Below are 14307 nucleotides of genomic sequence, written 5' to 3' on the forward strand. Positions count from 1 at the left end.
TTCACCGCACACAAACACACACAAACACACACACAAACACACACACAAACACACACAAACACACACACAAATACACACACACACACGCTTGTCTCCTCTCCTCTATTTCCAAAACGCAAACAAAACGCTGATACTTAGAAACCGCCGACGTGAAGAAATTTCTCTCGTCGAACATTTAATGCCGACAGTTCACTTTATTTAGCGGAGTCTTTAGCGCCGTGCGTAACCGCGGGCGACGGCGACGGCGGATCGCGGGAGCCGTGCCATCGGTCATAAGCACATTAAGATCGGATCTGGGTCAGCGTTTGACGAAGACGTTTCCAGGGACCCGTCGGATTCTCGATGACTCCCCTGCAGGCCGTGTTTGCCTAATGACAAGTGTGGATTTTAAGACGAAATTACGTTTAAATTACAAATAAAACGGCTTTCAGAGTTCATTTCTTTAACAAAAAACTATACGGACCTGCTTGTTTCGTGAATATGTCATTGCTTTGCCCAAAATGTTCCACAGTATGACTTAAACACCTCTACTTTTTTACATTTATTCAATTACAAGTGGTTTTATAGCTCAAAAATATCCAGAAAAACAGATATTCTGATGTGAGCGGGGTCGCCTCTCCATAGATCTGACCTGTAACTTCATCTGGTTTGGTTTCTATGAAGATATAAAGGTTTAATGCCATACTGTGAAACACTCCAGACAAAGCAAACAAAGAAAACCTTCTAGCCGAAAAAGTTACACAATGCACCTTTGTTTTCTTTTTTCTTAATTTTTTTCTTTCCATTTTTTTATTTATTTATTTTTTTATGCTTTTTTGTGCTGATTAACACTGAACCGACATAAGAATGAGCGCAGGAGCAGAGCTGGCAACGCAAAAACAGAAAAACATTTTAATAACATGCATAATTCTAATGGGTAAATACATAAAAATAGATTTGGGCCTTGGACATTTCTCTCTGTGATTAGTTTGTGGATAAAATAAGTTCTCACATTCTCTCTGCCTCACTCCCTCTCTCTTTCATCCCTTCCTTTTTCTCCCTCTATCATTGCTTCCTTTTCTCTCCCCACCCTTCTCTCATCTCTTTCTTTTTCTCTCTTTCTCGTTCCATCTCACCTGTTCTCACACTGGCTTCTGTTTACAGTGAACGGATCCAAAAAAGATCTGAATGCTGTAAAAGAGCTGAAAGTTGTTTCTTTTATTAAGTCGTTTTAGATCAATATTGTGATTTAACATGTCAAAACCATAGACCGTATGAGTGGACATAGTTAGTGCACTAGCCCTCATGTGCCAAATAGGAAGTTCTCCAGGAGGCTCTTCTGGCTCCTTCTGACTCTGGCTCCAATTGACACTGGGGTCTTGTCGTCCCTCTCTGTGTACCTGCTGCTGTGAGCCTCATCACTTTGGTCTTAAAATGTTCACATTAACCCGCTCTACATGATCCTGATTTTTTTTTTTTTTCCTCTATTTTGTCAAAAAATCCTACATAGAGCCTGGCTCCAGATTCACTCCTGTAACCGTGAACATCACGAGCCTCATTTGAGCAGCGGTGAACGCCGTGGGTGACGTCACACTCACTTAGTGCACTTCTTTTATACAATCTATGATCAAAACAAAATACTCCACAAGTGTCATAGATTATAACTACAACTAACTTCACTCAAGACTGTGCAGCCCTCAATGCAAAATTTGAAAAAAGTCACCAACTGGCAAATAAATTTGGACCTGGTATAAAAAATGTTATGCTGCTTATGCAGAGCTAAAGACCATCTTTCGAGGAATCTGGGTTTTCAAACTTGTTCTCCTTACGGGCTTCACAAGAGTTTTTCACGAACTTGCTCGACCTCTTCAGATGTTGATGGTACCAGATCCTTCCTCTTTACATTTTTTGTACCAAGTCCAAATTTGTTTTTCTAAATGTTGCATTGAAGCTGCACAGTCTTGGGTGAGTAGATTAGAAAACACAATATGACTTCACTTTGGGAGAACGTCTCAACCTGAAAACAGAACAAAAATAAAACATTCAATATAAAACCTTAACCTATGTCTATACATTCTGTGAAAATGTGAGGTTATTTCAACAAGAATTGCCAAAATTATTGGCCAAAATAACGTCAACTTTTTTGAGACACTCTGTACTTTAGCAGACACAAGCACAGTATGTCTATTTTAACACTGCATGAGTTGAATCCATTTGAACAGACTCTTAAGTGTTCTTTCTAATCTAACTCATTTGGATGCTACACGCCAGCCTTTGTACTGTTGATCTTTGCCATGCAGTTTTGTATATGTCTGATACGGAAAAAACAAATATGACCCGATCATTTCCATACGCGACTGAAATATCCTCGATAAAATACCAGATATTTTCATGTTGTTCTTGAATGTCATGGCCGGATGCCCCGTAGTCTCGTAATATTACCGACTGTGCACGTATCATGCAAATGGGCAAAATATGAGGCACAGGCGACCATTTAAAATCAGGTTTCATATGTCACTGTAAAAGTTATGTCTAGAAGTTTGTTTTTTATTTTGCACGGTACTTGATACTTTGTCTGTATAATGAGGTAATTCTGTGCTGAACATTGTACAGAGGTTAAAGGCCCAATATTACCGTATTTTTGAGACTATAAGGTGCACCACATTATAAGGCGTGATATCAATAATGTTGAATTCTCTTGTCTATTTTCATACATAAGTCGCACCGGATTATAATGTGCATTAAGTGAAGCAAACAGACGACAATTGATACTGATCCTTAGTCCAGGCGTCCACGATCCATCGGTAGATCGTGGCATAACTCGACCGGCGTTGCTTCCCTGTCTTGGTGAAAGTGTATTATGAATGTGAATGTGGGTGGATCATTTAAATTTGTTTATTTCCTACGAGGACGACTCAAATATACCTTGAGTAATAATGTGTTTAATGCAACTTTATGCACATATGTTTACGTTTGACAGAAATGAAACTTAAAACCACATGACTCATTTGCGCTGAAAAAAGACAGTTCGCTCCCTGTGTCCTGATGCGGTTCAGCTTCTGTCGGACTAAAGGACACGACTCAGTGGAATATGACGGTTCTCCGCGAGGCTCCTGACTACAGTAGCCGTAATGCTCCGACAATCCATCAAGTGATGCGGCTTCGTGGTTTACCAAAGTCGTATTAAAACATTTTGACAGATTTTTGAGCACCGTGTACTACATAAGATTGGTTTGAGGTCAGTAAGGCTGGGTATCATTAAGAAGTTGCCGATACGATACATATCTCAGTGCATTTTTGATTTGATACGTTATATTTCAAATTGATTCAATACAAATAAAGGCTAAATCATGACTGTGATACTAAAAGTCTTTGTTAAACCACTTCTTGTACAAAGTTCATATGAAACACAAACATTTTAATCATCAAAATAGTGAAAATGTCAAATGTGTCGCATAAACGAGTTTCCTTCCGCTAAACAAACAACAAAACTGTAGCTGTAACAAAATAATTGCGTAAAATATACTAAAAAATACTCTTGGCGATATATCGATACAGCAGCCCATGATATCGATACTGTGTCATTACATTAAACGATACAATATTTTGATATTTCAATATTTTTGCACACGCCTAGAGGTCAGTAAGTACAACCAGAATTAATACATAAGCCGCACCGGATTATAAGGCACACTGACAATTTTTGAAAAGATTAAAGGATTTTAAGTGCGCCTTATAGACTCTTGTGACCTTTAAGTCATGTCAGAGTGACTCAAAAACAAAACTTACGTGGAGATGTGTTTTCTTTCATTCACACATGTTTGAGTAATCCTTTATTATTGCCTGTTTAAATCTCCAAAGCTCAAAATGCTCTGCTCCACCTGGCATGAAGCGTTCAAGTTTACCTTTTACCTTTAGTTCAGTGGAGATCGGCAATTCCAGAGCTGAAATCATCCAAATGATTCTAGCAAGAGTGTGTGGAGTTTAAAAACACAGTGGAGCACTTCCTGTATATACACATGACGGGAACTCAGCCTAAATACGCAGGGTTTGAGTGATGGATGAAACAAAACACAACTCCAGGATTTTTTGTGATGAGGAAACATAATAACATAATAACATAGATCAAAAAATAGCATAATATGGACCCTAAAGTTGCATTGTGTAATTTTTCTGGTGGAGGGTCCGCCACCTGCTTGTTTCTATGGATTACGTCACCGCTCTGCCTGGAATGTTCCACAGTATGACATTAAACAGCTCTACCTTACATTTATTCAGTTACAGGTGGTTTTACATCTCAAAAATACCTAGAAAAACAGGTATTCTCACTGTGAGCGGGGTCGCCTTTCCACAGATCTGACCTTTAACTTGGCCTTGTTTGGTCTCCATGAAGATAGAAAAGTTTAATACCATATTGTGAAACATTTCAGACAAAGCAATAACGTCTCCATGGAGAAAAGTATTGGACGGACCCTCCACCAAAAAGTTACGCGATGAACCTTTAACAGTGTATGAAAATATTTAATAAAAACTGTTGTAACTGATTTTTTTTTTCTTTGTTTTTCTTGTGTCCAGTTCAACCGATGCATCACGTCCCAGCTCATCAAATGGTTCAGTAACTTCAGGGAGTTCTACTACATCCAGATGGAGAAGTTCGCCCGTCAGGCCATCAACGAAGGAGTGACGTCGGCAGAGGAGCTGTCCGTGAGCAGAGACTCGGAGCTGTTCAGGGCCCTCAACATGCACTACAACAAGGCCAACGACTTTGAGGTGAGTGTGTGTGAGTGTGTGAGGGGTTTGGCTGATACAAGTTTGACATTTTGGGCGATTGTTCCTGTTAAACGTTCTGACGACATTTATCATTTTAGGTAACATTTAATACTGTTGATGCGTTGTGTTTAGTGCATTGAAGTGCTCATATTACGCTGTTTTCTGTCTAGGTTTGAATGTCGTTTCCTCATCACAAACAGACCTGGAGTTGTGTTTTGTTTCATTTATACACAGTGTTGGGGAGTAACAGATTACATGTACCGGAGTTACGTAATCAGAGTACAAATTATGAGTAACTGTATTCAGTTACAGTTACTGTTTCAGTGAGTGGTAATTGGATTACAGTTACTTTGTTGAAATAAATGGATTACACAGCGGGATTTTCCTGTTTTCACATTTTGGACTATATCTTTATCTATCTATATTTTTTTTCCGTAATTCCACTCATTGCCGGACACTAAACCAGGTCTAAACCAGGTCTAAAACCAGGTTTAAACCAGGACTAAATCAGGTCTAAACCAGGACTAAACCAGGTCTAAAACCAGGTCTAAATCCAGGTCTAAACTAGGTCTAAATCAGGACTAATCCAGGACTAAACCAGGTCTAAAACCAGGTCTAAGCCAGGACCAAAACAGGATTTAACAGGACTAAACCATGCTGTATGGACCGTGTCTCCTCCTCTTCTATCAATAATATTTTTAATACGGTTACAGTAAAGACTCGGCCTTTTTATTTTCTTTTAATAGATAAACCATCTTATGTAAAGATTTCCTCGTCTTTGCTTCTCTACAGCAAATCAATTGATCCAAAGTATTCAGATTACGTTACTCACTTTAAGTAATTTAATGGATTACGTTACAAACTACATTTTGGGGTATGTAATCTGTAATCTGTAGGGGATTACATTTTAAAAGTAGCCTTCCCAACACTGTTTATACATGTTGAATACACAAACCCTGCATATTTAGGCCCCATCCATTATTCTTCTTAAAAATAATGTCAGTGGTTCAGCACATGTTTGTTGTGTCGTCCTTCTGACTTGATCTGGACGATCCACCAGTCGTGTCTTCAGACTTTCATCCACGTCTCTTTGTATTTGTGAGTGGGATGTGGGAGTGGGCTGAGGTAGAGTAGCGGTTGACTCAGTTTGTCTTCTTCCTCCCTTCTTCGACACGTTTCCCTTCTTCTCCTCAGCTGACAGACGTAAAGCGTGATGAGAGAATTCATTATCTCATCACGCTTATTATTCAGTTTCCACGAAGTGAATGATAGCCTGATGAATCAGGCTATAAGGTGACGCACCGTTATTACAAATCACATTGCGTTCTGTGTCCAATCATAACGCATTTACTGTCTGATCATCAGGAAGTGTGTGTTAGCATGCTGGTTGTTGTTAGTGTTACCATCACGGCAAAACACCGCACTGGTCTCGGAGAGTTGGGTGTTGAAAAGTGCTTATAATTTGGATGTTTCGGAAAGCTTAAGGTCAGTGAGGAGTAACTCTGGACCACCACACACTGTTTCAAATGAACTAGTTTTGTTTTTCACGTTTTAAAAATCACGTACGGCTCTTTCGAAGTGATGTAAAACGTGTGGTCCTCGCCGTGTTACAGACGTCCTATCCGCAGTCAGCCGTACAGAGCAACAGTCAGCGCAGATAGTGCTGAGGTGTGGAAGTCCCGGTGTGTGTGTGCGTGTGTGTATATATATGTATGTGTGTATGCGTATATGTGTGTGTGCGTGCATGTGTGTGTACGGGAGCGGAAGAGGACGGAGCTCGCGGCGTCGTGTCCTTGTCAAAGCCATTTACACGAGTCACATTGGGCCCCCCCCCCGCCCTCCCCCGCCTCCCCTCCCGGTCCGGCTCCGAGGGACCGCGGGGCCCTCGCGCTGCTCAGGAGGGAAAGGAGCAGCATCGTCTCAGCAGCGTTTACACGGACATTATAACGCGAGTGCTCTACGGGAGTTTTGTGCAGAGCTCCGGGAGTGTGCAGGAGGCAGACCGAGACTTAAACGTAGAGACAAAACTAAAGCGAAGGGAGACAAATGTGAAAGTAAATCCATTTGTAGATAACACAACAACTCTGAAACAACTTCTAAGTGAACATACAGTACTTTTTAAAAATTATTTTGAGGTGACTTTTTTAATATATGTTCTTTTAAATATAGAATTTACACATCATCAGAAACATCACAGTAATATTAAAAAGCAAATATTCTACCTAGTTCCTATCAAGCCCAGTGCCTCCACTCAATTTCATTTCTCTTCAGCAACTAGGTCAGGAATCAGAATACACTAGATGGTTTACAAAAACCCTGGAAGTGTGAGTTCGGGCACCAGCCAGTCAGCGAAGAGTCATATATTCAGTCTTGGCAACGATTCCCGAGATTGAAGAATCAAAGCCAGAACAAAGAGAATGTTTGGTGAATTTTATCAAGGGGAAAAACGTTATTGTCCTTCTTCTTACGGGATTTGGGAAAAGCTTAATATACCAGTTAGGCCTGTTAGCGGCGCATTACATACGTCACGACCAAATAGCAGCGATTGATTAAATAAAAAAAATACTCACCTACCGGCGAGGGAATGAATCCTAATGCTGCGAGGTCAGACAGTTTCTACAAAGTGAAACTGGCTGATGAATCAGGCTAGTTCCTAGGGTTATAATCAATATATAAAATCCCTCAAAATATTCTTAAAACAGACAGATTCTGCTAGAATCCCTTTTAAATAAATAAAACTAAAAAAAACTTTTAAAAAAAAGATGGTGTTTTCAGAGCTTTAACCATGTTATAGTTGTTTCCTTCTCATTTACCTTTTATGTAAACGTATTTGGAGTGAATACAAATACAAATACAATTTGTATTTGCACTAGTGAACAGTCCAAGTGTATGAAAACAGGTATGAAAACAAACTCTTAGTCTGAAAAAAGAACCTAATAACATAAAATATCGGAAAGACCAAATGATCGTCATTGGACTGAAAATAAAGTTGTTTTATATTCAATAAATCAGAAATTCCCAATACAACTAAACAATAACTCTAAATCAACTCCTGTTTTCACCACTACTGTTACAGCCGGGGGTGGCGGGTGGCAGGAGCTCGGTTGGTAGGGTGTTTGTCCATTGATCCAGTGGCTGGTGGTTTGAATCCCGCAAAACATCATTGGTTGAGATGTCAGATCCACTGACTCACAGGTTGGCAGTGCAATTCCAGCTCCCACAGATGAATGCTGTCGTTGTGTTCTTGGGCAAGACACTTAACCCAACTCACCCCCAGTGTCTGTGCACTGGTGTGAGAATGTGTGTGTGAATGTGTGAGTGGTTCCTTGTTGTTAAGCACTTTGAGTGTCTTGAAGGTGGAAAAGCTCTGTATAAAAATGTGACCATTTACGATGTTGTACTTATTTCATTTATTCATTTTCTTAATACATGTAGGATTCGTTAGTGTCGAATCCACAACTCGTTTGTGAAGGAATCTCCAGACTGTTGCTTGGGAGTGACTAGTAGCTCTCCATCTCCTTCCAAGCTTACCAAGAGATTTCGGTGCTGCATAACAAAAAAATGACTTGCCTATTACTATTGTAAATGTAACGTTTTGAAGCCCAACTTTGAGCACAAAAAAATGGACAATGGTTTATATTTTATAGGCATCTAACTGTATCCTAAGGCTCGCCCTCTTTCTTATAATCATCTCAACTGAGTAGCTCTCTTGCATTTTTGTTTTGTAAAGGTTCCTCACCCGGGGAAAAAAGTTGGAGACCCATGTGACAGTGTGATGTGCAGTTATAGGAGGCACTCGACTGCATGTGGGGCTTTGTTGTTATAATGTTCCCATCCCATTGGGCGAGTCACTGGATTTGTTACGTTGTTTTAGGTGAATATTGTGATGTCAAATGTGCAAATTATAACTGAATGATCCACGTCATATCACAATGCAATAACATTTTTCTTTGCTGTATAAAACTTTGAGGAAACCTAGTAATAGAAAAGCAAATGACAGATCCCTCACGAGAAAAGTAAAAAAAAAACGGATTTGTGAAGTTATCTGAAGATCTGTGGAGCTTTAACAGTGGTGTGTGTGTGTGTGTGTGTGTGTGTGTGTGTGTCTAACCTGCGGACACACACACTCTCTACACACAGACATGCAAATAGTGGAGTCTGCGTATATAAGGCTGGTTTATTTTAGGTTTCCGGGTCACGGGGTCAGTGCAGAGTCAAGGGCTTAAGGACTCAAGACAATGGAAGAAGAACAGGTGACTTTTGGACAAGACGTTTTTAAATATACACAGAGCTGGGAAAAAAAACAAAAAAAAAAAACAGTCTACCAAATATATATCCTGTTTTATCTGAAATCTTGTTACCAGCTTCAGTGAATTTCTATTTCCACGATTATTTACGTTGTAGATTCTCCCTGAAAACATCAAAATTCTGAATGCACACGCCTGGAATGTAGTGAACAAAAAATACACTTAAAATAACTCAGAATGTGTTTTAGATTTTTTGAAACAGACACCGTTTGCTTTGAACCCTGCTTTGCACTTTTGGTATTTCTTGACTGGTGGATACTTTGAGGACTTTAATGTAAAATATTAAACTTATTTATAGTTTTCATTGCTGCAGAATTCCATAAATCTCGCTTCATATATTTGACGTCTTCAGTTTGTATCTATAGTCAGATGTGTTACATTTACTTGAGTAACTTTTTAAAGTAATACATACTGTTCTAGCTGCATACTTTTACTTCTACTTGAGCCATATTTTGATTGAAGTAACAATACTCTTACTTGAGTAAAAGGTTTTGGTTTCTTTTGCTACTCTGAGTAAGTCTGCAAGTGACAAAAGCTTTTCTGACAATATGAAATTTTATATGATTTTGTTTTTCTATCATTTCTAAATTGTGAGCATTATTTTATGTTTTGTCCTTCAAATTGCTTTCACTTTAAATGATAAATCAGATCCTGACAGTTACTCTTTAAGCTATTTTCACTTGAATAGTAGTTTTCTCAAAGATTTTTTTTAGCAAGTATCTTTTTGGATCACTACTTTGTACTTCTACTTGAGCAGTATTATTTTGAAGTAATGTTAGTAGTTGAGCAGTAGTTTTCCAAAATACTTTTTCTTTTTATTCTTGATTAATTTCTTGGACCACTGCTTTATACTTCTACTTGAGCAATAGTACTTTGAATTAATCTTAGTTGATGAGGACTAGTTTTCAAAAATAAGTTTTTACTCTTATGCAAGTAATTAAGTAATTTCTTGGAGCACTACTTTGTACTTCTACTTGAGCAATATCATTTTGAAGTAATGTTAGTAGTTGAGTAGTAGTTTTCCCAAATACCTTTGTATTCTTGATTCATTTTTTGGACCAGTACTTTTGTACTTCTACTTGAGTAATATTATTTTGAGGTAATGTTAGTAGTCGTGTAAGAGTTTCCAAAAATACTTTTTTACTCTTATGGGAGTCATTTCTTGGACCACTTCTTTGTACTTCTACTTGAGCAATACTTCTTTGAAGTAATGTTAGTAACTGAGTAAGAGTTTCCAAAAATACTTTTTAACTCTTATGCAAGTATCTTCTTTGACCAGTACATTGTACTTCTACTTGAGCAATATTATTTTGAAATAATGTTAGTAGTGGAGCATTAATTTTACTTTTATGGGAGTAATTTCTTGAACCAGTACTTTGTATTTCTACTTGAGCAGTATCAATTTGAAGTAATGTTTGTAGTTGAGCAGTAGTTTTACTCTTATGTGAGTAATTTCTTGGACTACTACTTTGTATTTCAACTTGAGAAATATTTCTTTGAGTAATGTTAATAGATGAGTAGCAATTTCCAAAAATACTTTTTAACTGTTAAGCAAGTATCTTCTTGGACCACTACATTGTACTTCTACTTGAGCAATAGTATTCTGAAGTAATGTTAGTAGTTGAGTTGTAGTTTTCTCAAATACATTTTTACTCTTATGTGAGTAATTTCGTGGTCCACTACTTTGTACTTCTACTTGAGCAATATCATTTTGAAGTAATGTTAGTAGTTGAGTAGTAGTTTTCCCAAATACCTTTGTATTCTTGATTCATTTTTTGGACCAGTACTTTTGTACTTCTACTTGAGTAATATTATTTTGAGGTAATGTTAGTAGTCGTGTAAGAGTTTCCAAAAATACTTTTTTACTCTTATGGGAGTCATTTCTTGGACCACTTCTTTGTACTTCTACTTGAGCAATACTTCTTTGAAGTAATGTTAGTAACTGAGTAAGAGTTTCCAAAAATACTTTTTAACTCTTATGCAAGTATCTTCTTTGACCAGTACATTGTACTTCTACTTGAGCAATATTATTTTGAAATAATGTTAGTAGTGGAGCATTAATTTTACTTTTATGGGAGTAATTTCTTGAACCACTACTTTGTATTTGTACTTGAGCAGTATCATTTTGAAGTAATGTTTGTAGTTGAGCAGTAGTTTTACTCTTATGTGAGTAATTTCTTGGACTACTACTTTGTATTTCAACTTGAGAAATATTTCTTTGAAGTAATGTTAATAGATGAGTAGCAATTTCCAAAAATACTTTTTAACTGTTAAGCAAGTATCTTCTTGGACCACTACATTGTACTTCTACTTGAGCAATAGTATTTTGAAGTAATGTTAGTAGTTGAGTTGTAGTTTTCTCAAATACATTTTTACTCTTATGTGAGTAATTTTGTGGTCCACTACTTTGTACTTCTACTTGAGTAATATTATTTTGAAGTAATGTTAGTAGTTGAGTAGCAGTTTTCCCAAATAGTGCTCCAAGAAATTCCTCTTGATTAATAATTTCTTGGAGCACTACTTTATCTTCTTCTTGAGCAGTATTATTTTGAAGTAACTCGAGTCTTACTTGACTACACTTTTCGTTTATGCTGTATTATCTTTTTATTCTCTCAGTTTTCATTTCATCTCTTTTCTCTTAACTAAACGTCCTTAATAGAATTGCACGGCGCTGGTTCGTCCTTTGCGGCCAGCCAGCTCCCTGATGCAGCAGTCTGCTCTCCTCGCGCTGTGTCCTCTTCGCCGTTACCTCCGCGTCCTCCTTGCACTCCTCCGTCCGTCTCGCCCTCGGGGAACATTAGCGTCGCGGGGCCCTCTCTCTCTCTCTCTCTCTCTCCCTCTCTCTCTCTCCTCTGTCAAACTCTGAGGCGTGAAACCGGAACCGCGGCCGATTCAGCAAGTCTTTCCGCACATACACACACACAAAAGTCTTCTCCTTTGCCAAATTTAGCCCGTTCGCAGTTCCACCTTGGCGCGTCCCCTCCTCCGTCCCTCCTCCCTCCTCCTCCCCGCTCTTTCTTTCTTTTTCTTTTTCCGTTCTTGCTGAATGTGTCCCCTGTCAATATACGTCCTCTCCTTTGATCACTTGCTCACGCTGTGAAAATAAAGTCAGGGGTGAGGGGGCAAAAGGAAAATAAGGACAGCGTAAAGGTCTTTTTTGAGCTTTAATGTTTCTGCGTCGACTGGAGATGTGTTTTGTTTGAGTAATATTAAAGTAGGATATTTTACTTCTACGGGTTGTTAACTCCCTGCTTTAAGTTACTCCCCCTTCAGAGCGCTATCACAACACAATCAGCGTGCTAATGAAACTACTGCACATCGCATCAGGTTTGTCAAGTTACTGCGTACAGTTTTGTATCATTTTTTGTATATTTAAACTCAGATCAGTAGGTCATGGTTCGGTTCATTTTCGGTACAGCATGGGAACAAAATGCAGAAATCGTTTGTGTGTTTATTAAATCAATAATTATACAAACTGGAAAATAAAATAAATGCAAATTGGTGCTTGGTAATACTAATGAAATGTTCTCAAATAAGCAACAAATGTATGAAATATTGTAAACAATAAATTCCTTGTGAACGGTAAAGAAACCTCAAAAAGTAAAGTGCAGCACTAACAGTTCCAGCGTGAAGTTTGACTCAATCTTCATATTTTTGGCCAGAAAAAACAACTTGTCCACATTGTCTGCAGTAAGAGCAGATCTGCTGCAGTTACAATGTTCCCAGCAGTTGAAAATACACTTTCACTAGGGACAGAGGTCGCAGGTATCAGGGAATATGCGAGACGATTCTGCAATAATTTGGTGAGGATTCATGTGGTTCAATTGTTGTCAAGGTGGCCACCCTAACTATAAAGCGCTGTGGGAAACACTGCCACCCCAATCATGGACGTGAATATTTAAGAGCTGAGCTTTCCGTGTAGCTGCACATGTAGTGGCGGAATGTAAACACACACAATTTGCGCAAACTCACTTGTGCACAGCCCTGCACCGAATCGAACATCCTGTACCAAAATGGTTCGGCACGAATACATGAACCATTACGCCCCTAATATTTATGGACAATTGTTTTGTGGGAGCCTGGGTAATGTAGACTTGTGGGTGGAACATTGGACAGAATCTTACAGCTAACCCTAAGAAAGGTTCAAATAGTGCCCGATAGATATGTATGTTATTAGGTTGTTTTTTTCAGACCAAGAGTTTATTTTCATACATGACAGTTTCGACTGCTCACTAGCAGTCCCGTGGGTATGTTTCTGTATTTTGATTTCACTTCTAAAAACCGGAACGAGGGGACTTTTTACTTCCACACACCTGCGATACTGTCCTGAGGAAGTGTGACTGCAGATGGCGCTGTCATCCTGCCTCAACCGGTAGGAAGACAACGCCAAACCCTGTTTAAATCAGCTGACCAGACACGCCACAGCAACATCACATGACCAGGAACAGCGCAAGTGAGCAGTCCAAACTGTCATCAAAACAAAGTCTGAAAAAAGAACCTAATAACATAAATTATCGGAAGACCAAATGAACCTCATTGGACTAGTGCCTGGTAGAGATTGCTAAATTACTCAAACATGTATGGATGACATCTAAAACCTCTTCAGGTATGTTTTTGATGAGGGAACAACAGTAAAACACGGTAGAAAGCTCTAAAATTGTACCTCCACTATATTTAATTTTTCTTCCTTCTAAAACTCAGGACGTTTTGTCACACTGCATGATGTCATCAGGTGATCCAGGAAGTACAATTGAACAACTGCAAGGACTTATTGTCTTTGGAGTGAATTGCTTTACTCATTTTGCAAACAAATATTGTATGAGTTTCAGAGTGATGAAAACAAAAGAAAGTAACAATAAAAAAAGAAACATATATTTTATCTGTTATAGTCAAAACTCCCAAATGGCACTCATAATAAGAAACAGGATTTCTAAGTTGCTGTAAAGGCTGTAGCCAATTGTTTCATGTCAAAATGAGACTGCTGTGGGCCGTCTAGTCTTCTAATTACAGTGACGGCAAAACTCCCCTCTGACCTCTGAACATCACAAAAAGCATTTACAAACTCATCGTGGTGAATAGAGAATTAAAATGCTAGAAGTGCATTAAGAAAGTGAGGAATAAACTTAAACCACTGCAAACGGCAAAAAATAACCTTAAACCTTTTGCACTCCTCGGTACGTTTTTGTACATCTCAATTTTTTTTTTTTTTTTTTTTTTTTTTTTTGCTATATTGCACCAAATGGCAATAACA

General features: G+C 38.4%; 1 protein-coding gene across 1 annotated transcript in view; it reads left to right on the top strand.

Annotated features, from left to right (window-relative positions):
- The window catches only part of LOC110165177 (prospero homeobox protein 1-like), an 80697-nt gene that overhangs the window by 38309 nt on the left and 28081 nt on the right, over nucleotides 1-14307 (top strand). The window contains exon 6 of the mRNA XM_020930346.2: nucleotides 4555-4749. Coding sequence (XP_020786005.2) covers nucleotides 4555-4749 — 195 coding nt within the window. The remainder of the gene's footprint in view (nucleotides 1-4554; nucleotides 4750-14307) is intronic.

Source organism: Boleophthalmus pectinirostris, unplaced genomic scaffold, assembly GCF_026225935.1.
Source record: "Boleophthalmus pectinirostris isolate CB_2022bp ecotype Guang Dong unplaced genomic scaffold, ASM2622593v1 HiC_scaffold_11, whole genome shotgun sequence".
Lineage (NCBI taxonomy): Eukaryota > Metazoa > Chordata > Actinopteri > Gobiiformes > Gobiidae > Boleophthalmus > Boleophthalmus pectinirostris.